The sequence below is a fragment of the Arthrobotrys flagrans genome (genome assembly GCF_004000055.1).
Source record: "Arthrobotrys flagrans strain CBS H-5679 chromosome Unknown unitig_8, whole genome shotgun sequence".
In the NCBI taxonomy this organism is placed as follows: Eukaryota; Fungi; Ascomycota; class Orbiliomycetes; order Orbiliales; family Orbiliaceae; genus Arthrobotrys; species Arthrobotrys flagrans.
The window spans coordinates 470825-498552 of record NW_027137553.1 but is presented as its reverse complement, the minus strand read 5'-3'; the positions used below and the strand labels follow the sequence as shown (position 1 = coordinate 498552).

Below are 27728 nucleotides of genomic sequence, written 5' to 3'. Positions count from 1 at the left end.
GAAGGATCTATTCCCCAAGCCCGAAACCACAACGGCATTTTCGCCAGGCAGTTATCTCATCTCCCCTTGATAGCTCCACTACGTATACCACTCCCATATAATATTCCATGATACAAGTACTTTACCTTCAAACCCACCTGCAAACCCGCAGATATCGATGAGAGATACCTGGCATATCCGTAACCTCTGCAATTACTGTTTTCCCCGTACGGTTCCTAAAAATACCGGTTCGAATCTACAATCCAGATCATCCCGCTTGTTCTCCAACAACAATCCCGTTCTTCGTCGCGTGCAAAGATTCTGGAAAATGGCGGCGTCGGGTTCAACGACCGCGCGCACGCCGGCGAGCCCCGGTTTACTATTCGAGCTGCCGATGGAGCTTTTCGACGAGATAGTGGTTCATTTGAGTCGTTCTGATTTGGCAAGGCTGTCGAGTTGTTGTAGGGCTGGTCGGAATTTACTGTCGAGGGATGTATTCGGGCATTTGCCTGAATCTCTGACGTTGGATAAGAGGGAAGGGGTGCTGAAGCCGTTTCCGGGATTGTCGAGTTTACGGCATTTGCATTCGTATTTTAGGTAGGTGATTTATTTTATTATTGATGATAGCGCTAGCGGAGAGCTATAAAATATACTGAGGCTTCAAATTCTTTGTCAATATCGTTCTCGTTTATTCTAATTTATAATACACCTCGAGCCTCGGGATATAAAATCACAAAGATGCATATTACAAAACCCATTCATATAAAAAGCTAACACCCATCCAAAAACCAGCTACGTAGTCCTAAAACCCCCCATCTCCTACGACTACGCCAACATCACCTCCCTCCAACTCGAAAAAATCTACGAATACGTCGAAACAATAAAATACTTCCCAAACATCGACCGTCTCTGGGTCGGCTGGGAACTCCCCTCAGACTGTGAAGAGACAGACGTAGATATCTACCGCGAAGCACTAGTTGCCGGAATCCTAAAACGTCTAGTAACCTACGAATTCTGGCCGAAACTAAACCTTTTCGGTTTGGAAAGATATAAACCCATCACGAACAGTGAATTCAGAGATAAAGAACGGGTTTCTGTTTCTTGGCATTTCGGAGGGATTAGAGTGTTTAGAGAGGCGAAGGAGCTGGTGAGGGGTGTGCCGGAGAGGTATATTAAAGCTACGAGTTGTAAGGAGGAAGGGCATGGTGGGGGGTGTAGTTGCTTTGCACCGGGGTTTCAGACGACTTATATGGAGGTTAGAAGGTTTGGGTTTGGAGAGGCGGCGGCGGTGGGGGGGAGGTGGGGGATGGGGAGGGAGGATGTGGTGCTGTTGAATACTTTGGATGTGCATACGGATACATTTGTAGGAACGCCATTTGAAGATGAGGATGAAGAGAGTGAAGGGGTTATTGGCCGTGGGAGTGAAAGTGAAGTTGAAGACGACACGAGCTCTAGCGAAGACGACGGCGACAGCAGTAACGATGAAAACGAAGACGAAGATAGAAACACCCATAACGAAAATACACCAACTACACCCTCAGAATCAATATTCAAATCCGGCCTTATATACCCATTCGTCAAAAAACTAGTCATGTCAGTCAGAACCGGAATCACAAGACAAAACATCACAGAGCTAGCTTGGCGATGTCCAAACGTCTCATATCTACGAATCGACGGTGAACTTCTAACAGACTGGAACATTGACAACGGTGGATACGCTTACCAACAAGGTGAAGTCGTCTATAGCGAACTAATGGGGTTGAAAAGTCTGGAAACGGTAATTGTACCCTGGCCGTCCATCGGCGGTGGGTCAGTGTCGGATAGAATGAATATGGATTGGAGACAAGTCGAGAAGTCGATTATATCATGGGCGGAAGTTGGAGGGTTGAAGTTATTGAGATATGTTAGTTTTGTGAATAATAGTAAGAAGCATCCGACTTCGCATTGGACGAGGACATATGGTATTGGATGGGAGGGGGATGGGAGGCGTTGTACGGTGGGTGTTACATATTTTAGTGAGAAGTATTAAAGCGTGTAATTTAATTGATTAATTTGTAATACGGTGTAGGTTAGGAATGTACCGGAGTATTTGGACTACGAGCGGGTGAGTTTGCACGGCCGTATTAGCTACATGAGGGCTACAGAGTCCTCAGAGGCTATTTATATCGTTCTCTATCTTTCCACATATATGTAGGTGGTCGTGAAAGCTAAGTTGGGTAGTGTGAAAAATCAATATACATGAAGGAGTATTGAATATTAACAATTGCCTCGTCCATTCAGTTAGTATGATATGTTCTTTACACACTCTCCGCTTGGAGTACCGTAAGCTACCTCCAGCTCGTCAAGGCTCAGCATGTAGTCTTTTGGTGGGTATCCTGTTTCAATTAGAACTACGACTAGGAGGATCGATCGTCAACCGGTCGTCAAATGTATAATGTTACCGCATAATGAATTCGTGGTAATCAACTTGAAAACATAAAGTTATATTTTTATGAATTAGTATAACATCCAGGGAGCCAACATGATCATGAAGCGGTCCTAGTTTACGAACCGTCTGCTAAGGGCCTCGGGGCGATGGTACCTCAAACAACTGATAATTATTCGCTGAGACGGCAGATTCCCACGGAGTAGAGTTAAAATAAAAAGAACTACGAGATTCTATGAATAGTTCATTTAAAAGCTTTCATAGTCTCGTGGCCAGGACTTATAGGCTTATAGCATATCGGTTGAAATGTTGCAGGAGGTGTGTTGCCGCAGTCGACTATCCCGGCCTGTGCTACCCAACTACCAACTTCCCGGTCAACACACGAGGTTTCAGGACCACATTTAGCTATCGTAGCTGCAAGCGACTTCCCTCCGAGCTCATGATCTTGCGATTGGCATTATGCATCATCTTCACCATGCGACATCTGACCTCTAGCCTCCCGGGTGGAAGTCTCGGCCATATCCATTGCCTCCGTGGCATGCTCTGGAGCTCGGCCGAACTGCAAGAACAAGAACTTAAGCTTTATGCCCCCATAGACGAAAAGAGAACGAGATCTCTAGATCTCGGGAGCTTGGCTTCGATACCTCATCCGGAAACCTTCCCGTCGGACACTTGGGCCACCTTCAGTTCGCCTGCCTCTCTATATTTATTCGCGGTCCCTGACCATTCTGTGGGGGTCAATCAATCGGATAATTTCCTCGTGGTGGACCTAGATCACCATGTGGGCAATCTGTCAACAATATTGGTCACGACTAGCGTAGAATTAAGGTTAATTCTTGATATAAGATACAATTCTAATGCATTCCGTGATTGTGTTTTATACGTGACGGCGCGGCGCATAGTTCCAAGGTGATGAATAGCGTGGGGAAGTGAAAAGGCCGCCAATGGAACAAGCTCAATTGTTCGCCACAGCCCGGCTTGAGGCAACAGATCGGCCAGTTCCCACTACCACTACCGCTTCCGGTCCGTGTCTACACCACACCAACAGCCTACGGCGAAGCCATTTGAGCTAGAAAGAATTCCGGGAGGTCCTTCTGGTATCGGCATTCTCTCGCGAGAGGAACTAATTCCTGAACCCCAGGTTGAACACCCGATGATCACGCGAACACTCTGGTTCCGTTAGTTGTTGGACTTCAAGACATACACCCCTGAGGAGACCGATAGATACACTCTGGCCGGCCATTGAATCTTGCAGCTTAAGTTCCAGCTTGTATACGTACTGTACACACCGAATACTTTATATTTCGCTACCTTCCCCTCTTCTCATATACCCCAGGTTTCTATTACTAAATAGTGCATTTGAGACCCGGCTGATCAACTAACTGCTTGCCGTTCGCTTCGATTACGTTGCATTGCAAAGAAAAGGCTGTCGAATTACAATCAGGTCATTGCATAGCCTGTGCCCGCTACCATCTAATTCTCGGTCCCCAGCTACAAGGACTCGCACGCACGACAGGAACTTCCCGAGGCTTAAATTCCCGGTAACAAGGAAGACAACCGTTAGAAACCGCATTATAAATACAGCCCTGATTTCAGACAAAATGGCGGAGGCTACAAAACCTGCTGGGCTGTTGTCAACTCCTAGTTCCAACGCGAATACCCCACGATTGGAAGCACCTGGAGTGAAATCGCCTACGCCGATATACAGTATGTCTGCAGTAAGTGATTAAACCACATTCCCCCGATCTTTCAACCTCTACTGGTTATGTGAGAGGGTGTGGATCTCCACGGGGTCATCAATTGTATCCGTTTCAGTTCAAAATTTGCAGTCGAGCCTTTCGATTATATTGCTATCTCTGGGCGCAAGACTTGATATTATTTATTCGAATTTGCCTCTTCCCCAGTTTTATGTGCATGCTACCCGTTCGCCTCTCGGATGGCGTTGGGGTAGAGCTGTGTGAGACGGAGTGGACGAAAACTCCGCAATCAGCCCACCAAGCTGTTTGAATTTATCCTATCCTTATCGCAATCCCTATTTCATGTGAAGCTTGGTTATTGGCCAAACACGGCTACCCGTGGCCGACCCATGCGGGAGAAAAAAGAGGCCAAACGAAGCACTCGGGTTGGGATTTTTTTTTTTGAGGGATTTCGCTGCCCATTTGCCGAATCGTCTTCTGGAAGGCAAGCGATGATTGATATTCCACTTCTCCGAAAGCTGCCGATCTAAGCTCTCGAGACGGGTTATCCTAGCCGATTAGGGGAAGCGTTTTGAAGTTGGGAACGAATCAGAAAAAATTTTCCCATGCGGGTCTCGCACATCGACGAAGATATTTCGGAACCTGCGTTTTGCTACATCTTTTTTGCCATTCCCTTGCGGTCATATCGGCAAGGGATTGGTTGAACGGGCCGAAACAGGGAGTTCATGGCATATAAAATTTCGGTTTCCCGAAAACTTGCGTTTCTCTTTTTTTGCTGGTGCCCATGCCGTCCGTCTCACACTTGAACACACCCCTGTTTCTCCCAGAATTTAGCCGGCATGACCTACGGCTTTCGGGCGGTATTTCAACAACACTTTCATGGGAAGGTTCCGCAAATGGGGCGTTAATGACCCCAAGACTTCGAGGCTTTTTCTGGATTTTGCATCGTCGGGACACCGCAGAGACCTGCATTTAATAGCCAAGCAAGGTCATGGGACCCGCAACCGACTGGTCTAGCTCACTGCTTTGGCGTGACAAGCATGCTACCATCGTCCTGCATTATTGCAACAAGCTTTTGATTTTTTTTAAGAGTGCAATCTGGGGCATTTTACTCTAGTTCTCCCGACAACTTACCTTACTCCGTGGAAGACCAAGTACTAGCCCTTGTTCACTCTGCGACACCCTTCCTGAAGCATATACTCGGGTGCATTGGGGAAGGCCCTGTGCGATCTCCATACGCAATCTCGAGGTCGTGTGCTGAGATATGCAGCTATCCAGAGCAGATTGGCACCATAGCTCCCTTTCCCATTACTTTACTTTTTCCGTCTTATAAATTCAGCCCTGCTTGTGCTGGCTGTCTTTTTAGCTTTGCGACATTTTTATAAGAGCTTGGGCTGTCCCTTTCGTCATAAGGCCTTAGTCTACCCTTTCGAAAGAAAGTTGAACTCTAGCTGCCTCGGTAGCCTTCATTGTTATTATATCCCTCCACTTGAACCTTCGATACTCTCTCCAGTTCTACATTGTGCCTTAGTTTTGACTCCAACTCTCCATATCTGCTCTCGAAACTCGAAAATACCCTTCCTTACGACATTGCCTTTTTCTTTCTTTCTTTTTTGCTACTACACGCATATAATACATATCCGTCATAATGCCTAGGACTAATGGGACTGTGGTTGGAACTCAGGTGGAGGATACCAGAATTTGTGTTGTGATGGTGGGTCTGCCTGCCAGAGGCAAGAGCCTGATAGCTGGAAAGAGTAAGTATTCAAACAGCAATAGTGATGCTCGAAATCGAGGTTACTGATATTTACTGCACAGTTGTCAGATATCTCCGTTGGCTGTCTGTCGACGCCCGCACCTTCAATGTGGGAACGTACCGTCGTCAGGATACACCACAACCTACCGCGGACTTTTTCGACACTAACAACAAGGAGGGTGAGCGCATGCGCCGGGTCGCGGCCGAAGCTGCAGTTAAGGACATGCTCAAGTGGTTTGCCCAAGAAAAGGGAACTGTTGCCATCCTTGACGCCACAAATTCGACCCAGGCTCGTCGGAGATGGATCGCTCAGACCGTTGGACAGTATGGCATCGAAGTCATGTTTGTAGAATCCAAGTGCGACGACGAAGACCTTATCATGAGTAACATCATGGAGGTAAAGACTACATCTCCAGACTATCGCGGCCAGGATCCCGAGCTCGCAGCCAAGGATTTCAGGAATCGGATCAGGAATTATGAGAAGATCTATGAGACGATTACGGAGACTGACTACACATACGTCAAATTGATCAACGTCGGCACGCAAGTTGTTATCAACTGCATCCAAGATTACTTGCAGAGTCGAATCGTTTATTTCTTGATGAACTTGCACATCAAGCCAAGATCAATTTGGTTGTCTAGAGTAAGTTCGCCTCAAATCTTCCCCACATTTTAGAAGGGAAACGGCTAATGTGCCCCCAACAGCACGGAGAGTCCATGTTCAACCTCGCAGGAAAAATCGGCGGAGATGCCGACCTTTCCCCGCGTGGCTTCCGCTACTCCGAAGCCCTCCCCGAAATCTGCCGCCAAGCCGGTATTGTCCCGGAGCAAAACATCACAGTATGGACTAGCACCATGAAACGTACCATTCAGACCGCCCAACACCTTCCATACAACAAACTACAATGGAAAGCCCTTGACGAGCTGGACAGCGGTACCTGCGATGGCCTCACATACGAAGAAATCGAAGAGCAATTCCCTGAAGATTTCCGTGCCCGTGATGACGATAAATACAACTATCGATACCGGGGTGGTGAGAGCTATCGCGATTTAGTGATTCGCTTAGAGCCGATTATCATGGAGATGGAGAGGCAGGAGAATGTCATGGTTGTTACACATCAGGCGGTCATTCGATGCATCTATGCGTACTTCATGAATGTCCCGCAGGATCGAAGCCCATGGATGGAAATTCCATTGCACACAGTTATCAAGTTGACGCCAAAGGCCTATGGAACTAAGGAGGAGAGGTGAGAACCCTTCGCTATGATTTACCCTGCGATTCAAACATAGTACTAACTGCTATCAATTACAGATTTAAAGCAAATATCCCAGCCGTTTCTACTTTTAGACCAAAATACTCGTCTGCCAAGCATCAAGAAACAGATTCTCCTGACGTCAACGAATTGAGTGTTAAGATGAATGTATAACATTTATCCGTCATTTCTTTTTGTCCTTTTCACTTATTTCGTCCGGCGTAAGGCCTGTTTGAGGAGTTGCAACGTTGGAAGTCTTTTTTTCTGCTTGGTTGCGACAAAAGTACTCTTTGGGGGAATAAAGGACCACTCTCTCTTCTTTTTAGATGGTACTCACCACTATACTTACTCTGTATCGGATCTTGTAATTGCATCTTTTGGAGATTCCTCTTTGAATTTGTCTATTCTTTTTTTTCTTCTTTCTTGTATGGTACACCAAAACTTTGGGTGGGCGAGGATGTTTAGGGCGTTTTTGGGCTTTCATGATCGATACCTACGGCAATGAAAAAAATTAATGCCAATGACTTGGAATTGACTTTATAGTGATCTAGTTTGTGTAACAAGGAGGAACCCGGTCGATGTTAACTTGGACTATAAATAACCACATGTATAAGTATCCCTTGTGATTACCACGTCTAGCCTTAACTAGAATTAACGACGACTCATAAGCTCAGTTTCGATAAATCCCCCCTCCCCCCAAAAAAAAAATAATAAATTCTGATATAATCAATTGTGGAATAGAGTTCCTAAAGTAATTTCCTTTCATAGGCAGGTTACAATCATCTATACATTACGAGATCCACGATTCTCGCGCTCAATGTAACAAAATTGCATCAACATCACTAATAAAAAGTCGGAATCTGATTCCTAAATATCTGCCCCCAAGCCCTCTGCTGCTGCGCCGCCACAGCCGAATCGTACTGTCCATTCGGTTTCACAATCCTACAACTCAAATCCGCAAGTTTATCCCACACACTCTGTGGGATGCTATTATAAAACTGTACTTGCGATGGTGCGTAATTATTCTTTGCCACTTGTCCCATAAATGTAGCTCGTAGTTGGGCGCCTGTAAGTTTCGCTTTTCGCTTTGTGAGGGCTGCAGCTTCGGTTTTTTGGGCGGGTTCTGGGGTTTTTGAGGTTGCGGAGGGGTTTCCGCGGGCAAAATCTAGATTTAGGATGACGGCTGTGTGGCTGGGGAGCTCGGAGGGGAATGTGGGTGTTTGGCCGGCCATTAACTGTCCGTAAGCTTGTTGTACGAGTTTTGCGACTTCGGGGTAAAATGGTTGACCGTCGCCCCCACCGGCACGGGATTCGAGTTGGAGGAGTTGGTCGTAAATTGAAGTTGGTAGGGAAGATAGGAAGTCGAGTTGGGTAGTCGGTTGGTGCATTTGTTTAGCTTCGTTGAGGATTTTGGATTTGAGGTCGGCGCCTGTGGTGGCTTTTGCGCGGCGGGAGAGGGGGGAGGAGGCGACGAGGGTTGCGGTCGAGAGGAGGGTCAGGAGGGTGATGAGGGGGGTTGTGAAATGCATTTTCAGGAGTATTATATGTGGAGTTTCCGAGATGAGGTATAAACGGTCCGGGTTAATATTGTCCGGTATTAATTAAGATGATCGTATGGTTATAAGATTAATTGAAAAAATGAATGGAAAATGAATAAAAAAATGATAGATATGAGGCCGGCCTCGTATACAATCGTGAATATAATTATAAAGAAATACTAAAATATACTACAACCAGGCCAGCCAGAAGGAAGATGATGCTTGAGAAAGTGTGGAAATTGGAAACATAGAGCAGATATTACCGAGTTTAAATAACGATATTGATAATACATCTTTTCTCGACTTAATCCCTAATAATCGTGCCCAAGAATGCACCATCTCCTAAGTTTCGGCCTCCTGAATCCCACAGTGGCGTTAATAGTTACGTTAGCCGCATAGACGTCAGATCGAGAGATATCCTGCAGCGTTTTACAATGAACCAGGCGCCTTCAGGGAATGGCTTTACCGAAGAAGGAAGGAGCTTGGATGAAGCGAGTCCACGCTAACCTCATTTTGTATATTAAGGACCTTGGTCGGGAAAGCGAGACTGCATTGTGATATCTTAGAATGAAGCTGTGGCTTTGGGTTTGGGGATTGTTATTTTTGTCCAATGAATGGATTCATATTATGCAAATTTACCATGGAGCGAGCTCTCGATATCAATTGCGGGGAGCCACGATATGCTTTTACCTCAATACCGCGAATTGCGTTGGACATGTTGTATTTTCTGAGATTTCCAAAGACGGCAATTCCAACATTTCTTTTGTTCTTGGTGCTAATTGGTTCGGATTAGAAGCATTATATTTGGCTTGAGGCTCGATAATAATACATATTCGTTGTATGCAAAGTATCTTCGGAATAAAATAAATAAGATGCATCTGATTCCCAACGAAATTACCACCGCAGTGCTGACAATCAGCTGTTATAAAATACCATTGGTTGGGGCTGCCTTCTTTGCGCTGTAGGGCCGCCGAAGCTTCCCTTTTTGGCTGTGGAGAAATGCCGAAGCACACATGACGCCAACCAAACATGTGAAAGCCAAACCACCTTCATAAAACTCCGTCCTCGACACTAACGAGCCTACCATCATCTATCTATCTATCGCGTTTCATTACTGACTTTCTTTCGCCATGATACCCGTTACTGTCGTCGCATTCGTTTGAACCACATCCATACCGTATTATCCCGTTAACCGTTATCATCTCCGAAAACTAGAAGGGCGATGGGAGTGCAATCTAAACTGCTGCCCGCCAGCAGCCAGGCGGCTCTATTCAACGTTCTAAGTTCGTCTTTAACGTTTTATTTGACACATAAAACAAAGATCTCTCGCGGGTTATATCTATTCACCTTCCTCGCCCTCGTATTCCGGGTCCGCGCAGCCATTTCCGACCAAAAGCCTGCTGTAAAACCCACACGGTCGACATCCGATAGTTCTAAGCGACAGAAGGTTGAGCTGAATAGAGAATTCTTCCGAAGTCTCTTTAGATTGTTGAAGATCGTGATCCCGGGATGGAAGAGCAAGGAAGCGAGGTTGCTGGTTAGCCATTCGGTGTTTTTGGTGTTGAGAACACTGATTAGTTTGTATGTTGCTGAACTTGATGGACGGCTTGTGTCGAATCTTGTTCGGGGTAAAGGGAAGGACTTCGTGCTTGGAATAATATGGTGGATGGTAGTCGCCATCCCGGCGACATTCACAAACTCTATGGTAAGTACCTCTCTATAGAATCGCTTTCGATGTGTGGAAGCTAATATATACCATAGTTGTCGTACCATCAATGCAAACTTGCCCTTCAATACCGGACCCGCCTCACAAACCACATCCACAACAAATATCTATCCAATATGATTTTCTACTCCGTCGGCAACCTTGACGACAGGATCAAAAACCCAGACCAGTTGATTGTAGAGGATGTTCGTAAATTCTCCAACTCGCTGGCCGAACTCTACTCCAATCTTGCCAAGCCGGTGTTGGATATGGTCATTTACAACTACCAACTTTCGCGGAACGTTGGTGGTGAAGGTCTCTTCCTCATGGCATTGCTAGTACAGATTTCTGCGAACGTTATGCGCGCGCTGACGCCTCCGTTCGGCAAATACGTCGCTGATGAGGCGAAGCTGGAGGGAGAGTTTAGACATCAACATTCTAGACTCATTGATAATGCGGAAGAGGTGGCGTTGTATTATGGCCATGAGAATGAGAAGAAGACGCTCGACAAGGGATATTTCAGGTTGATTAAGTACGTGAACCATATCCTCAGGCAGAGGTTGTACCACGGAATTATGGAAGACTATGTTATCAAGTACTTCTGGGGAGCCCTTGGTTTGGTGTTATGCAGTGTACCAGTCTTCTTCAAGATTCCTGGTGCGAAGGGTGGAAGCTTGGGAGATAGGACGGAGAGTGAGTATTTCTCTCTCTCTTTGATACAAAGAGATTACAAGCTAACGTGGTTCATTAAGGTTTCGTTACCAACCGTCGTCTCTTGCTCTCATCTTCTGACGCTTTCGGCCGTGTCATGTTCTCTTATAAGGAAATCACCGAGCTAGCGGGTTATACCTCCCGTGTATCCACGCTCTTGAACGTTATGGAAGATATCACAGATGGCCATTTCGAAAAGAACCTAGTTTCCTCGGCTTCAACCGAAGAGAACGCCGCTGTCCTTCGCGGAAGAGGCAAGGTCATCGAAGACAGCCACATCCAGTTTACAGACGTCCCAATCGTCAGTCCTAACGGTGATGTTTTAGTTAGGAAACTTTCGTTTGAGGTCAGGAGAGGAGGACATTTATTGATTGTCGGACCAAACGGATGTGGTAAGAGTAGTTTGTTCAGAATTCTGGGTGGTCTGTGGCCAGTATATGGCGGTGAAGTGCGAAAACCTCCCAGTGAAGAGATTTTCTATATCCCACAGAGACCATACTTGAGCCGTGGATCCTTGAGACAGCAAGTCATTTACCCTGATGGGCTGAAAGATATGATCGAGAAGGGAGTCACGGACGATGATCTGATGGCACTCTTGAGGATTGTGGAGATTGAATCTGTTGTTGAGAGAGAAGGCGGATGGGATGTAGAGAAGGAGTGGAGAGAGCACTTGAGCGGTGGTTTACAGCAGAGAATAGCTATGGCTAGATTGTTCTACCATGCTCCCAAATTGTGAGTATACCAATGCCTTGATATCATCAAATGACTGTGGAAAGCGGCTAACATATCGCTATTTAACAGTGCCATCTTGGATGAGTGCACAGCAGCACAAACCCTCGACATCGAACGAATCATGTACGAAACCGCCAAGCAGTTAGATATCACCCTCATCACCGTCAGCCACAGAAGGAGTTTGTGGAAGTACCACGAGAACATCTTGCAATTTGACGGTCAAGGTGGATTCGTATTCACCAAACTGGATGCCGAGAGACGATTGGAGTTGGAAGACGAGAAGGAAGATCTTGAGCTGCAGTTACGAGCTGTACCCGAATTGAGAAGACGGTTGGACGAACTCAAGGAGAGTTTTCAAACAGAAGCCTGATCGTTTGGGAGGGGAAGGAGTGTAAGATACACGTAAATTGTTCATAGACTAGCGGCTGTATTAGAGTGTAATTGTGCATCGGGCAAAGCTTTCGTGAGCAATTTCTTAGTTATACTTCCTTGTGTGTACTTATTTAATATTGTGGGGCCATGACACCAAAGCTAGTACACTTCAATTCCGTTCCGACGTAATAACAGTAGACCTAGTCTCGAAAGATACCTAGATTAGGTCGGGTTGAGCTCTGGCATTATAATAGGGTCCTAGGAGTGGCTGGCCGGTCTCGTAAACTAGACAACGGGAGTGGCCAGCTACACAGAAGGTTCAATCTCACGGTCACACAAGTAAACGGTGATCTCGACAACGCACAAAATTACGAAATACAACAATGCAACCTTGAGAAGCTTCGAGGGTTCTCACTTCAATTGCAAGGCCCACCGTATAATTTTCTTGAATCCAAATCTTGCATTATACTCTGTATGTTCGGTTTCTGCCTGTGGATAAACGAGCTCAACTTTCCGGGTGTGGTATACCTGCCACCGCACTAACCCAACTCAAAATAGCCAAAAAGAAAATTTTCTTCCACACATTTTGCAACTTTCCAAAACATCATCAGCTTCAAAAAAGTTCGTTCCAATGACCCCGTAGAGGGGCCAAAAAGAATAAAGTAATGCGTCCGCCGGGAATCGAACCCGGGGCTGATCGAGACGTCTGACTGGATCGATTCTCGGAAAGAACCAGCGATGGCAACGATCAATTTTACCACTAAACCACAAACGCTTGTATCTTGATTTGATGCAAGGCGAAACGCGGACGGTTTATATAAAGGTTTAAAATGCTCAGCGGGGGTATAGAACGACTGTTTTCAGCCCCAAACGGTTTAGGGTAAATGATGGTGCGATCTGTTGAGGTTTGCGACTCAGTGAAATGAGCTTCAAACATACGCATATGCATATGAATGGACATCGATATTGTATACCTTTCCTTATCTTACCCCTTCTCAACTCTCTCTAATAGTTAAAATAGGCTAGTATTTAGTACGAGAGGCATTGTGGGAGAAAAGGGAAGGGAAACGAAAAGGACAGAAAATTAACGGATGAAAAAGAGCACTCGTAACGTTAATCCAGCACCAGGTGAAATTAAAACTTATAACATCGATGTACCATAGGAATATACCTCCACACACGCACCAGTCGCTATAGAAGGTCAAAGTTTCATCCTGCTCGATACTGCGCTTCCATACATGCATAAACCATAAACGCCCAACAACCCCGATACCCTCTTCACCAAAATCTAACCTTACCAAAAAGCCCAACACCGCCGGGGCTTTGTATCGTATATGGTTCTGCCTGCATCTCTCCTGAGTCCTCTTTACTTGGAATCTTCTTAGCGGTAAGAGGGCTAGAAGGTAAAGGGTGGTCCATTATTTTCGCGGCATCATTAGGATGCGCGCTCTTGGATATTTCTGTGGAGGGAAGGCAAGCGAGTGTTCGTGTATTAGCGATCGAAGACAGTGTCTGTGAAACTTCGAAGAAAGTCTGAGGTTGTTCCAATGTCGCGGTAGATGGCGCGGGTTGTTGCTGGGGCGGGGCTTCCTCGATTTTGGGTGGTGAGGATATGTTTATCGCTTCGTGTTGAGCCTTTTGCTCCGCCTTTTGCTTTTGCTCGAGAATGGGGGGCTCAAAAAGATATTTTCCTGTACAAAGCCGAAGTATTAGCACGTTAAGGATATTCGATTCATGCAGCGTTTGCCAGGCGAGTTGCAACGTTGGGACGAAACAGGACGAAAACGGATGGTACGATAATACTGACCTCCTGCAATGCCCACGCCTGCAGCGACTAGCAGCCCAACTTTGCTTCTCGACATGCCGAAATTGCGGGGAGAAACCCTCCGAATTTATAATTCTTAAAAAAGTGGGGGATTTCGTGGGGTTATTGTGATATTGATATCACTGAATGGTGACCTCTTCTTCTAGGTATCTGGAGAATTTCGATACCAATGATATCGATATGCAGGCGGGAGATGACTTGAGATCAAAACAGGGTTTGGGCTCTTATTTTGTGGGGGGTCTTTGGCAACGGCGGACTTAAACCCGGGGTGGTTTAGTTCGGAAACTAGATAGCGATAGATGTAAAGATAAGATTTTAAGAGGCGAGAACCAAAAGCTAAATATCCTGGAGGAAGAAGGTTTCCGAATGGCGATTGGATAAGGCTAGGTCCGAGTTCGCGATATATTATGTTTAAAAATGCCGTGCAGTACAGAAGTTGGGAGAAAAGGGAAAAAAGAAGCGCAATTCTTTGGAGTCCTTTTTAAACTACCTTTTGCTTCCTTTTTATATACTGAGCTTATCTTGTGCCTGCGGTACTGCAGCGGGCACCCAAAAAGATACCCCGGAACGGATGGATTATGGTATTTCCCTTCTTTTCCGTTACTTTTGAGATAAATGATGGCAGAATTGTCAAAAATTGCCAAAGCTCCCCACTTCTATGCTTTCAGATTCAAGGTCTACTCGCCTATCAGTCGCAGCACGCACATCCATACATTTATCAGACGGCAAAAAACATATACGACCGTCTTTCTTAGCTCTGTCGAAGAGCAGGTGCATAGGGTAAATACAGAAAATAGAAAGAGGCTTGCTTTAGACAGTTTGAGAGTGAAAAAAAAGGCGCGGATTAACTCGATCTTCAAGGGTCACGATGGTATTCGTGGGGAGGCCAGAAGCTTGGGATTTGATTGTGAAAATATTCCAAGGATTTGGTGCCCTCTTTCCTTTCCGTCTTGTCCGGAACGGAGAAGCTAGCTAGCTGTTGCGGTCGGGAAGACTGGCAGTGGGGAACGGTAAATGAGCCTAATGCCTGTTCCCGTCTCCGCGAAAGCTGGATGCTGGAATGACTTGTTGGGTTCGTTTCGGAATCCCAGCTTGTTCAAGGCTCTTGCGCAGATATAACCTCAATAACCTTGAACAGGAACAGAAATAATAACGGAAGACTTGGAAAAAGCAGAATACGAGGGGACCAGGGTCAGCTTTAGTGTTATCGCAGGGCTAGCTTTCTATACTTTCTCGCCTGCTCAGGCGATATGTACCTGCCTCAGCTCCACATGATAGAAGCGATAAGACTGATTCGTGATCCTGCCCCATCCGATCTGATTCTACACATTTCTAAGCACCGAATCCACTTGTACTACAGAAACTAACACGATAAAAAGTGGAGTCATAGGCATCGGTCGCCTCAAAGTTGCAGCAGTCTAGGGCGTGCATCTGCAATGAGATGAGAATGGTGTGCGACGATGGGGTGCGCCTTCGACGGCCAAGAAAGTTTACTCTGTCGCAGTGGGCTTGAGATAAGGACCATTTCGAAATGCGAATAAAAAAAAAACTCAAGAAGGAAATAAATCTTCTGGTTCTGTTTTAAAAATCCCTTCTCGTGCAGGGGCTCACGATTTTTGAAGTTGGTCCGGCCGACCCACATAGATGTTTATGCATCCTGCAGACTTGTGAGACGTGATCACAAAAAGCCTGATAGCAAATACGCGGGCTGATTTATAACCCTTGTGGGCAAAAATGAGAAATTCAAAAGAGAAAGAGGTATTCAGAGACGGGAAAGCGGGAGCAGACGTAAGTAAGTACCTGTTGAGAAACGAGCTGCATCTCGGATATCAATGGAATGTGATATGCCCATGTAACACGAGCCTGAAAATATATTATGCACGCAGTAGGTGCATATGAGGCTGTCAAAACAAAGATGGTACGCGACCAGCAATACGACACCGGACCGCAAAATGTTGCACAAGCCGGGTGTCAAGCCATGTGGGGGCGTACGAAACTCGAACAGGGATACCATCCTGGACATGCACCCCAGCTCTTCTTGACACATCACGATTAACAGACGTGGACCTGGTTTTTGGATGAGATCATTCCTTAGATAAATCAGGTTTCTTACTCTATCCAGGTACTCCAAATTCAGCCTTTATATAGTAGTGTTCGATTTATTCAGAAGTAGCCCCGAGGCCAATTCTGAAATAATCTATTATATCATCTAACATCTTTATCAAATTTCAGGAAGACATCCGCATCCGCATTGCATATCTTTATAAGTTTTATATATTTATGACATCAGTACATCAAGGCAATATTATTATAATTAAGCCTTTGTATATAAGTATAAAAAGATTAAAAATCATTCGCACCGTAAGAGTTAACGTTATAAGTCTATGAAGACTTCAGCAGCTCTCACACAATTTCCTTCCTGGCCGCGTTCTCAACTTCATGGACGGTTAGGTCCGCACCGTCTTTGGCGATTCCAGTCGCATTCTCATTTTCGACGAAGGCCGCTCCCTTTTCAGCATGGCTGACACCACCAAAAAGAGTATCCATATCTTCGAGAGCCATTCCCTTAGTTTCTGGAATAAAGAACCAGATAAAGCCTGCGAGGAGAACGTTAATTCCGGCGAACATGTACATGGCCTTGAACCCAATTTTGTTTAAGATAAGTGGGAAAATCTGGTTGACGATAGCATTGCTGACGTTTTGCATCTGAGCAGACATGGCAACAGCTTGGGCACGGACATTCATAGAAAAAACTTCAGAGGTCCAAATCCTAAATTTCCAAATTAGTTTTCCGTGAAAGCCCGGATGTGAGCTCTAGAGAAAATATCCTACTTACCAGACTGCGGCTCCCCAAGAAGGTTTGTAGAAGAATGCGAACAAGAACATGAGGAAAACAATACTACTGGCGACGCCAGTGGATTTAGCCCCACCTTCCTCGGTGGGTGTACCGATATAAACGCTAGCTGAGCAGATCATACACACTGCCATACCAATAGCACCGACGAGGAGAAGGAACTTTCGACCGTATCTATCTACCGTCCATGTCGCATTGAGTGTGAAAAGAATACCAAAGGTTCCATTGAGAGCGTTGATAAGCTGGATAGTCGAGTTATCCTTGAAGACTTGCTTGTACACAATAGTCGAGTAACTGTTGAGAGACCCCTGTCCAGTGATTTGTTGACCAAAGTTCATGATAAAAGCGAGGACTATAGCTGTTGTTAGTATTACCAAAGGGAATATGAAGCGCCTTGTCGGCTACGGAACACTTACTAAGACGCTTGCGAATAGAGGGGTCTTTCCATAGTGGTAAATATCTTCCATCAAGAGTGTGTTTCTCGTATTCAATGGCTTGTTTAATCTGTTGGATTTCAGCTTCGACCTCTTCTTCGGTTTCTCTAACCTTCCTCAAAGACTCCCTCGCGGCTTCCTCATTTCCCTTTTGGATATACCAACGTGGCGTTTCCGGGCAAAAGAAGATCAGGATACAGATGATTGCCGGGAAAACAAGTTGAAAGATAACTACCATCCTCCAATCCCAGTTTCCTAGCTTTGGAACGTTCTTTGTGCAGGCATAGTTGACCCAATACGCCAGAAAACTACCAACACTGAAGAACATCTGCCAGAAACTCATGATTTTGCCCCGAACATCTGGTGGTGCGAGTTCGCCGATGTACACAGGTCCGGCAGGTAGTGCAAGTCCTTGTCCCATCCCTACAAGACATCTTCCTGCCAGGAAGGCACCAATACCATGGCCAGCGGGTGCAAATGCCTGAATAAATGTACTCCAGAGAACCACAAAAGCGCCTAGCCACATAGCAACTCGACGGCCAAAGTAGTCACTAACGGGCGCAGAGACGAACCAACCGATCACAATACCACCAACGGTGGTAGCTGTGTTCACAGCACCAATTTTATTTGGGTCGGGGTCTCCCCAGTAGTTGGCCCAGTTTTTGGAACCTTGGACTGCGTTAAAGACGGCTGCATCGTAACCGTAGAGCACCATACAACTGGCGGCTACCAAAGAGATATACCTATGTAAAACCTATGAGTTTAAGGTATATATGTTGGGGATAGAAGTCCGGCTTACCAGTTGTAAACTCTTTGCTTTGATGTGTTAGCCATGTTGGGCTTTTCTTTTAGACCTTTTGCGCCAAACAAGTTTAGTCTCGACAAGTAAAAAAGTAGTTCAAAATCGTCTTATAATAGACTTTGGGATTTGACCTATAAGCTGGGGTCTGGGGTCTGGGGAAGGTCCGGGGATATCTCGACGAAAACCAGAAGCATGAGACTCGAGGGAACCGAACAGTATTTTATGTTGATCCTATCGATATATCTGTTACATGGTGCTCCCGCTTTTGGATTGATTTTGGAACGGCATCTCGTAGCTTAGCTCACGCGCCACACTACGGTATCCTCATGGCACGATTAGTTGATTTGCCCTCTCGGCCACTCGCAAGACGGAATAATTATGGTTCACTCTTAAACTGGGGTTCACCTGCATGCCGGTCTCCCGACCCTAGCTTCGGCCACCAGCGAAATGCCAAAATCGACATTCTGCCAATAAGAACGACGAGTCATTAGACCCGAAAATTCGGCCACAAGACTATCGGCACCACACAGGGTGCCTCCACCCCAGAATCATTAATAATTCCTCCGTTGCGGGATCTCCGCGAGGAGGAGCCTCCAGCTCGCTTGTATTTAGGCAGAATGAAGTTTCCGTGGTTCAGATGCTTGGTCGGGTCCCCAGCACTTGGTTTGAATTTAGGCAAAATGTGAAGCGAGAAAGGCCAATGTGGAGAAGCTTTTCCAAGATCTTTCTTGGTTGGTTGGAGTTAAGCCGAAAAATCTTCAAGAAGTCGTACGAATCATAAGATTTTAACTAAACTGTTAGGAGGAAAGACAAATTCAAACATCTGTAGTTATTGATAATAGCTTCCTCCGGGGCGAGAAATTCCGTCAATAGGTGCTAAGAAAATGGATAGTCAAGATCAAGGAGCGCATTGATACTCAAGTGACATTACCGAGAACGCCACGAGGTTGCATGAGGATCAATGTTTCGACCGTTTCTTCGAGATGTGATCACGAAAATATAATATCATGCCACCAAGGATTGGTACTCTGGTTCCATATTGTTACAGAAGAATGAAGGATAGCCATTTTAGAAGTTTAGATGTAGATAGTAGGTTTTCATTCAAGATCAGGGACCTATTTGAATGTCTTAATACTTTTACTGTTTTCGTCGCTCGAAGCTTAGAAGAAAGGGGGAAAGGTTTATTGGGTACACTGGTTCGGATTATATCTTGAAATAAAATTTAGCCTCATACGCACTGATGGTTTTGCTCCAGACCCTAGTTTCTAAAACAGTATTTTGGGTACATCTTTGCATACATGTGAATCCAAGGTAGGGAGCTGGTACGCAAGATCTATTTAGATATTTGAATGAGGCTTGACTAGATACATAGTTAAAAATTTTTTAGGTAGAGGCGAAAGCAAACTCTAACTAGTCTCGAGGTGAAGTAAACTATTTTTGTCCGAATTTCCAATAGCCACATGAGCTAGTACGTATTATCAGTCCAACTCTTCCAGTCAGATCCCAAAACTGTCGTCTTGGTTACTGCAGCGTTGATCGAAGATAAATACAGGCGACTGGAAGTATTCGCGCCTGCCCCACTGTTTCCATACTCGTAAAACAAACTAACCAAAATTAACGTTGTTAGCGTTGAAAATAAATAGTACTGACATAACAAGTACCCGAATTCTTTTCCATGATATATCGGTAGTACTTACGGTGTAGCGCCCGCAGCAAGGGTGGTCCATCCGGCTGGGTTAATGAAGCTGGGAAGGGTAGAATATTGAAAGATGACCCTAGCGAGCACTCTCCAGGGTCTACCGAGATAACCGTTGTTGGTCAAAGTAACACCACTCTTAGCAACGATTTTGCAGTGGTCGAAGGCGTACCACGCCGGGTCAGATGAAGTTTCTCGGGAGCTGGCAGTGATTGCACCACCACCCGCTTGAACAAGCGTGCATTCTCCAAACCATGCGGAGGCATCTCCAAAAACATAGTCGACCGCACCTACAAAACGCAATTGTATTTGAGAAAAGTTACTAACTAATCTTGAATCACAGAGTACTACCGGAGAGAAGACTTTGAGCTACGCACCTTCGATTCTACAATTGGAATAATACTGAACGCCAGACTTGGCGTACAAAGTATCTTGATAACTGACAAAGGAGCAGGCATAGAACCCCTGTCTCAAACCAGTGGCAGTAACAGCCACAGCTTGCGCTCCGTAGCCATATCCATTGGTGAAATCAATATTATACGCTTTGAAATCATTGGATGTAACTTTGAGGGTGGAGCTTGCGTCTAACCCGCCGGCGGCTGGCGAGCTCAAGGTGTTAGTGACAAACACCTGGTTGTTTTGGTAATAACCAGTATCAGTTGTATACCCATACAAGGTTAGTGGACCTTTGTATTGGATATATAGCTGCTCGTTATAGGTCCCAGGTTTGATGAAGATACACGCCGTAGTGTTGCCAGAACCTAAGGCTGTTAGGGCAGCATTGATTGTCGCATAACCACCAGACCCTACAGTAAGACATCCGGCTGGAGCCGAGGTTCTTGCTACTGCTAAAACTGCAGGTACGAGAGAGGCCAAAAAAAGGGAAAGAGATTTCAAAGCATACATGATGGTCGGGTATCTTGGGCTAGATTTGTTAAGCAAATTGATCAATTAAGCTTAGTGGTGAGGACGACGAATGGTTGTTCCTGAATATCATCAAGTTTCTCACAATGGAAATCTTTGCGTTTATAAACATGAAAATAATTACGTTATCCTAGCGACCAAAAATATGAGCTTTGTCACATGAGATGGACAATCTTGAAGTTACGAGTCATTGAGCAACGCTCATATTCTTGTACAATTGTGGTCATATGATATCTTCGCGAGCTCAAGTTATATTTCTATTGGGGGAAATTCTTAACACTAGACGGAGTATTTATTCTGCATTTTCTGGAATTGTAAAGAGAGAAATCAATTAGCCGGTGGCGCGTAATAGTTTGAATTGGAATACCGCACCCTGAAGCAACAAGATTCTAGGCATGGGAGCGAAAGTCTGAAATATTAGGCGAAACATACAGGTGTTTTGCTTGGATGTCTACAAAAAGCATATTTAGATGAAACGGCAGTCGCCCTACCTTGTCAGACTAATTTAGGCGTGCAGGCCGTATATCAAGTGTTTAGGCTTAATTCAGAAGGAGAATGTACCATGGATCCACCTGCGACAAATCTGGGTCCAGGTCTTCCCACCCATGGTTTTTAACTATCGAAACCCGGATTCGTTGCCACCTATCTTTACCGTTGCTCGCTTGACATCAATCAGTGGGTACCCAAGCTTCAGAGTTTATGCAACGATTCACTTTAGCCTTAACTCGGACGGATAGCTGCCGTTGAACGTTGTTTAGAGACGGACGGAATTACCACCACAAATTAGAAACCAAGTCAAAGTCCTCCCCAGTTTTGAGAGAGAGGAAGGCAGACCTTGGAATTAGGAATCATGTATATTTTCATCTACAAGCACTCGATAGAAAGGCTATGAATGGAAAATACATTTATGGTACTCTAATCAGAACGGCAAGGGCGGCGTATAAATATCTACCCAAATAAGAGTGATTCCTTGAAATTACTAACTCAAATCGAAAGGCGTGTTAATTTTCGAGTCATCAACGGAAAATACTAGAATTTGACTCCAAAATTTGTATATAAAAGTGGACGCATGTAGGAAAGAATGATATATCGATATCTAATTCGTGCACCTAACATCTACATTTAGCTAAAGTAGGTGTACATATATATACTATATCTTAGGCCATGAGTCCTAGTCATTCTCTTTCGATTTTATGGCTTCGTCCTCAGAGGCACTAGCCACAAATTGGTCCTCTCAAAACGAGACCCAGAGACATCGAGATATCGATCCAAAGATCGACTTGGAACAGGTCTCGAACTCTTTGGGCAAAATACTAAAACAGGAAATCCAACGCAAGAATGTGTTGGTAAACTGTGTTGTCGATGGATTGCAGATGGTAACCAAATCTCGGACTGAGTCCTGAGCTCTAAGCTAAAGCAAGTTGATGGGTATGAAATTGGATTTCTTTCTTTTTCTTTTCTGTTTCTCCTGATTTTTGAATTATGTGGAGAGATTTAAACGGGCGTTATCTATTATAGACCAATGTGTGCAGGCCTAGGGCTGGTTCACGGGACAAAATATCATCGATGTGAACTCCTTTAGATCTCGAATCGACAGCTCGTAACTAACGCTTGAGGGTGCTTTGAGTTTTTGAGGGCGTCTCGAATTTCAAGCTTTCCCCAGTGTCTTGGCTGGTGCTCGGTTCCAGTGTTCCTCCAGTTAACCAAAACAGGCTGGTCGGCATAGCTTCGAGGGTTGTCTCAGGCCGCAGTTAATCGCTTCTGTGGCCAGTCTTAATTCAAGATCCTCCTCGTCCTCAACAAATTCTAGATTTATATGGTCCTATAAACAAAAAATAGAGGTCCATTGTGACCATGCCAGTACCAGATTGCTTTTACATAATCTTCACTCAGTTGTAAACTTCCACCAATTGAAGATTGATTCTCGCTCCCGATTCTGTATTATAGCAAGCGGGTTTGATTCGGCTAAATTAGGCATCTATTACTTGGGTGAAGTATTTGGCGGTGCGCATGCGTAAATACATGATATTCAGATGACAATTTCCGGCTGGGTACTAGTGAACCATGCACGGGCGTAGACAATTGGGATGCACATCTGGATCTACCTCAACATTCGTTAGGCTAAATTCAATTTCTCAATTAACCGGTGATTGGTAGTTCCGGGGTATACGAAACTTGTCGGACGGAAGCGACCTAAGGTATCGGGGTGGCAGGGTCATACCAGACTTTTGGACCCTCTCTAGCCAACAAGCTTTCGAAATTCATCAAGCAACATGTATTTGTGCCGCTAGGCTAGTCCAAACGATCCGCTTTGAGCCGCCGATGCCCTTCCCCGGTTCCTGAATCTAGGACAGCCTCAAAGCAAAGTGGGTCCTGGCGAAAGATTCAGCATGGACACGGCCTTATGGTAAAAGTTTATGCGGTATGCATATATGCAGATAATAGCAATGCGGAGATCCATAGTATATCAATAGACTGGGGGACCTTGGCATATTTTCTCCGGCTGAGACATTCCCCAGATTAATTTGCTAAGCTAGGCTACTGGTAAGTTTAATTCTGTCTACAGATAGATCTAGGTGTTCAGGAGTTATGAGACTGGTACGGACGGATATCACTTTTAGAGATGGCGATCAAGTTCGGGAATCGGCATTAAGGCCTATCATCTCCAACGCTACAGGCCTAGATGGTCAAGAGTCTCGTAGTCCCTAGCTTCAATATACTCTATACGTACGTATGTAAAATTAGTTACCTCTAAGTAGTATAGCTGAATATTCGAAAGCTAGTCGCAATGCTGTAGATATCTGGGAGTATTTATAGTTCGTCCAAGACCCTCTAAGACTATAGCCTGGGCAGCTAAATACCTAATCAGACATTTATACTGAATCTTTGTTTCAAAATAACTACGATGTTCTCCAAATTACTACTCCCAGTCATCACAGTGCTTGCTACGCTCTCTTCTATCACAGAAGCAACCGGCCGAACGCACAATGGCCACACAACAGCACCCCGTCCAACAATAAAACCATATCCGTATACCACCGGAAAACAATTCCCTGCTTCCCCTAGACGAACAAGACATTGCTTCGTTGACGCCCTCGGTAACGGCAAAGATGACAGCGATAACATCCTAGCAGCCGCAAGAAAATGTAACGATGGAGGGACTATCGCTTTAATGGATGACCTCTACATCATCGGAAAGGCTCTTGACTTGACATTCCTAAAACATGTGGACTTCGATATCCAAGGGACACTAAAGTTTGTTCCAGATGTTGCTTATTGGGAAGCGAATAGTTTTAAGTTCACGTTCCAGGGAGCTAATACTATGATATTATTTGGTGGTGAAGATATTAATATTTTTGGATCCGGGAAGGGTACAATTGACGGCTCGGGACAGACATGGTGGGACGGGTATGCGAAGAATAGTTCAATCTACCGACCCATGATGGTCGGGGTCTCTGGGATGAAGGGTGGCACTTGGAGTGGATTGAGGATGATAAATCCTCCTAATTGGTTCAATTGGATTACGGATTCAAACGATATAATCTATGATAATATTCGTTTAGATGTTTTCAGTGTCAACTCTAACAGCCCAAAGAACACTGGTAAGAGATACAGTCCCTTCCTTTATTTTCCTCGAAAACTTAGCTATAGGTATACTAACACTGTATTTCTTCCTTTAGATGGCTGGGACACCTACCGCACAGACAATGTTATCGTCCAGAACTCAATCGTCAACAATACCGACGATTGTTTCTCGTGGAAACCAAACTCTACAAACATTGTCGTCCAGAACAACCAATGTACCGGCTCCCATGGAATGTCTATTGGATCCCTCGGACAGTACGATGGCGTATACGACTTAGTTGAAAACGTTCTCATTTACAATACTACTATGAAAAACGTTGGCAGCGCCGCCCGTATCAAGGTTTATCCCGATATTAACCCCAATGTTCCGAACAACGGGATGAGCGGCGGTGGCCTTGGAATGGTGAATAATATCGTACGTAGAAACTTCGTTCGCTTTATCTTAAACGTAGATACTGATGATATTGTTAGACTTATGATGGTATGCATATCAACAGTGCCGACTGGGCTATTGAAGTAACTCAATGCTATGGCCAAAGCAATAGAACAATCTGCACAGAGTATCCGGTAAGTCGCCCTTAAGACCATCGATTTTGGATTCACCTCGCTAAGTTGTCTCTATAGTCAAAACTAGCGATTCAGGATATCTGGTTCAAGAACTTTGACGGCGTCGCGAGCAAGAAGTATGATCCTAAGGTCGCTACCTTGGTTTGCAGTAGCCCGAACGTAAGTATTCGTCGTCCAAACCATTTAAATTTTGCACTAAGTCTTACAAATCCGAGGTTTTAGGTCTGCCAATGTATCCATACCGACAATATCAACGTCAAACCACCTAGTGGAAAACCGGCACAGCATGTTTGCGCAAATCTCTATCGTGGATTCTTGAAAACATTGAACTGCGTCGACTCATAAATTAGCCATCCTAAGCTATATTGTTGCAATTGGAAGCATCCTCCGACTAGACTCCATAGCTATATGTCTATTGAAACCTTTCGAGATAAAACTATATACTAGAGCGCACATAATAATATCATGTTTGATTGATAATCAATTACGAAGAATAATCCATTCCCAGTATGAAACACATTTCATCATGCTGGAATTTTGGAGTCTCCCTAAACGACTATTTTGAACAAGCTTGTGCGATTTTCGAATCCCTTTGCAAAGCTACTATGGTCTTCATTTTACACCCTCGGCTTCATCGCGCAGTTTTGGATATGTATCCTCCTACACCTCCAGCTCCTTCAAAAACTCGCCTATCTCTTCTACTTCTGGCTTCATCTTCTTTGGTTTCGGCTTAGAGAAGAGCCGGCTACCCCCATTCCCTTGATTCACTCTAGGAATGTCCGAATTTGCTTACTTCCCTTTACCCTGTTTTTACCCTCCATTTCATCTGATTTATGCCTAACAATCCTCTCTTGTAGGGTCCTATTTTCTTCATCTAATTGTTCCGGTTCCTGCACTTGCAATTGTTGCGCTTCCCACTTGCGCTCATCGTAGTCCCTGTCCTCTTCATAATACTCATCATCCTCATACGTATCCGTTCATATAGATAGAAATCGTCATCACATGGATCAGGATAATGCAACCTCCACTTACAATACCCATACCCCCACTTTTCCAACCTCTTATTATCACACAACCCTGCATAAAGATCGAATCTGCCCTTCGTAGTCCATAACGGGTTTAATCCATTTAGAGTGGGTACGAGAAACGTTTCCGGTTCGTCCAAATACAGGGCATATGCGGCTCTTCTAACTTCTGGAATATCTCATACTTTTTCGACTAGCGCTAGAAGTCAGATTAGATTTCTTCTCCTTCTTCTTCTTCTCCTTCTTGCCCATCACTTCGCTTCCGTTGACAATATCCCACCGGTTGTGTAAATTTATCAGGACCGTACTCGTACGGATCAACCATAAACCCAGCCAACGAAAGGGGATAAAATATGAATGAACTGGTGTAAAAACCTGTCCTACCTGCATTCTGACGATAAAAGAACGCTGATTTCATTTTTCTTTCGTTCCTGATCACTTCAGCTCTTCCCTTTAACTGATCCAGACTCGTCTCAGGATTGAACCACATCGAAGGACTTTCAAGGAAATCGTATAATATCAGAAACCGACCTATAGCTCCAGAGGAAAATAAGTGAAGGGAAATAATTTCAGTTAGAGAGTCAACCTCTGATATATTACCAAAAAAAAACAAAAAAAAACCCATAAATCGAGATAGATATATGGTCTTAGGCTTCTACTTACGATCTGGTCTTTCCAAAAGGGAGTAGGGTATAGTATATCCCAATGTTTCATCCGACCAAGCTCCCCATCCAAAAAGTCTCTAGCGGCCCTAATACCCACAGCACCCCAAAACCCCCACACCTTCTCCGGATAGCCATTATACTCACGGCGGAACTTCACGAAAATTGAAGCTGCTGCAGCCCAATCAAACCTATATAAAGCTTCAATAGTTCATTCTTCCTCCTTGAGACTGGCCCAAAGATAGCTCCTGCTTCGTAGACACGGCTCACGTTGCGAATGACGTACGCTTGTCTCAACAGTCAAGAAGTCTGGCGACGAGGCAATATGTACATATACAGTACCGCTAACGGTATTTCATGTATATTCTAGACCTTCCCGGCTTAAAATCTCATACTGAACGAAATGTTCGTAAAAGTATACAATCGTTTTCCGAGACTTCACTATTTTGCGTCTATCGTCCTTTTCGAGGCTAGGGCCGTTGTAACGCGTATCGTAATCTGGTTTAATTTCTAAACTCCCAGGCTCACGATTAACCGCTTTGAAACCTCGAAATCTGGGGTCCATTGCTAAAGTATCCCCGCCAAACTCGCCAAGCTTGTTCAACGGTGAAGGATCAATGACGCATAATCCAAAAATGCAAGGGATACCTCCCGCAAATACTGCTTGCCGATTGAGTTGCGTAGTCTGTCATGATGCTTGGAAAGGTAGATTGCTTCTGCCGCACAACGTCCCAAAGCTTCCCGCAAAAACACAACGGATTCGAGGAAGGTTGGTAATGTAGAAAGACGGAATTGTAAACCTTTGATGCTCGATAGAGAGACTTAAGGCTGCGAAAGAGAGAAACGGTGTGCAAGATACCGTATACCATTAAAGTAAGAAGAATCACGGTATACCCACAGTTGAGGAGTCTGGTGACGAGACAACGGTACACAGTATACCGTCTACGCATACTACTTACAAAATCACTTGTAGCCAACCGGCGTCCAGGCACGGGGCACACATCACATATACCCCAAGGACACTCAAAACCTAGAATAGAACACCCTCAATTTTGTTCTCCAGCCCACCACTGCCTCACCCACTAGCACTATTCATTCGAAAAATTTAGGATAAAAGTAGATAAAAATTCCCATTCCCCTAACTACACAAGCCAAAGAGTCCACAAGGCAAAGTCTTTCCCAGTCA

The 27728-nt window shown here is 44.9% G+C and overlaps 8 protein-coding genes across 8 annotated transcripts; 4 read left to right on the top strand and 4 right to left on the bottom strand.

Annotated features, from left to right (window-relative positions):
* Positions 1-307: 307 nt before the first annotated feature.
* DFL_006647 (uncharacterized protein) lies at positions 308-2173 on the top strand (the record flags this gene model as incomplete). The annotated part of the gene is made up of 3 exons (XM_067636108.1): positions 308-576; positions 772-1975; positions 2048-2173. 3 exons carry the CDS (start codon positions 308-310, stop codon positions 2171-2173), a joined length of 1599 nt encoding a protein of 532 aa, XP_067487758.1.
* Positions 2174-4005: 1832 nt separating this feature from the next.
* DFL_006646 (uncharacterized protein) lies at positions 4006-7284 on the top strand (the record flags this gene model as incomplete). The annotated part of the gene is made up of 5 exons (XM_067636107.1): positions 4006-4122; positions 5786-5858; positions 5920-6500; positions 6563-7104; positions 7170-7284. 5 exons carry the CDS (start codon positions 4006-4008, stop codon positions 7282-7284), a joined length of 1428 nt encoding a protein of 475 aa, XP_067487757.1.
* Positions 7285-7952: 668 nt separating this feature from the next.
* DFL_006645 (uncharacterized protein) lies at positions 7953-8639 on the bottom strand (the record flags this gene model as incomplete). The annotated part of the gene is made up of 1 exon (XM_067636106.1): positions 7953-8639. The coding sequence occupies one exon, from the start codon at positions 8637-8639 to the stop codon at positions 7953-7955; it is 687 nt and encodes a 228-aa protein (XP_067487756.1).
* A 1231-nt stretch (positions 8640-9870) lies between these two features.
* Positions 9871-12166, top strand: DFL_006644 (uncharacterized protein; the record flags this gene model as incomplete). The annotated part of the gene is made up of 4 exons (XM_067636105.1): positions 9871-10353; positions 10410-11046; positions 11106-11796; positions 11866-12166. The coding sequence occupies 4 exons, from the start codon at positions 9871-9873 to the stop codon at positions 12164-12166; spliced, it is 2112 nt and encodes a 703-aa protein (XP_067487755.1).
* Positions 12167-13446: 1280 nt separating this feature from the next.
* DFL_006643 (uncharacterized protein) lies at positions 13447-14030 on the bottom strand (the record flags this gene model as incomplete). The annotated part of the gene is made up of 2 exons (XM_067636104.1): positions 13447-13859; positions 13976-14030. 2 exons carry the CDS (start codon positions 14028-14030, stop codon positions 13447-13449), a joined length of 468 nt encoding a protein of 155 aa, XP_067487754.1.
* A 2366-nt stretch (positions 14031-16396) lies between these two features.
* On the bottom strand, positions 16397-18115 carry DFL_006642 (uncharacterized protein; the record flags this gene model as incomplete). The annotated part of the gene is made up of 4 exons (XM_067636103.1): positions 16397-16763; positions 16830-17199; positions 17264-18024; positions 18081-18115. 4 exons carry the CDS (start codon positions 18113-18115, stop codon positions 16397-16399), a joined length of 1533 nt encoding a protein of 510 aa, XP_067487753.1.
* Positions 18116-19548: 1433 nt separating this feature from the next.
* DFL_006641 (uncharacterized protein) lies at positions 19549-20685 on the bottom strand (the record flags this gene model as incomplete). Its single annotated transcript, XM_067636102.1, has 3 exons — positions 19549-19687; positions 19781-20069; positions 20157-20685. The coding sequence occupies 3 exons, from the start codon at positions 20683-20685 to the stop codon at positions 19549-19551; spliced, it is 957 nt and encodes a 318-aa protein (XP_067487752.1).
* Positions 20686-23608: 2923 nt separating this feature from the next.
* Positions 23609-25200, top strand: DFL_006640 (uncharacterized protein; the record flags this gene model as incomplete). The annotated part of the gene is made up of 5 exons (XM_067636101.1): positions 23609-24305; positions 24384-24703; positions 24760-24855; positions 24913-25014; positions 25078-25200. 5 exons carry the CDS (start codon positions 23609-23611, stop codon positions 25198-25200), a joined length of 1338 nt encoding a protein of 445 aa, XP_067487751.1.
* Positions 25201-27728: the final 2528 nt, after the last annotated feature.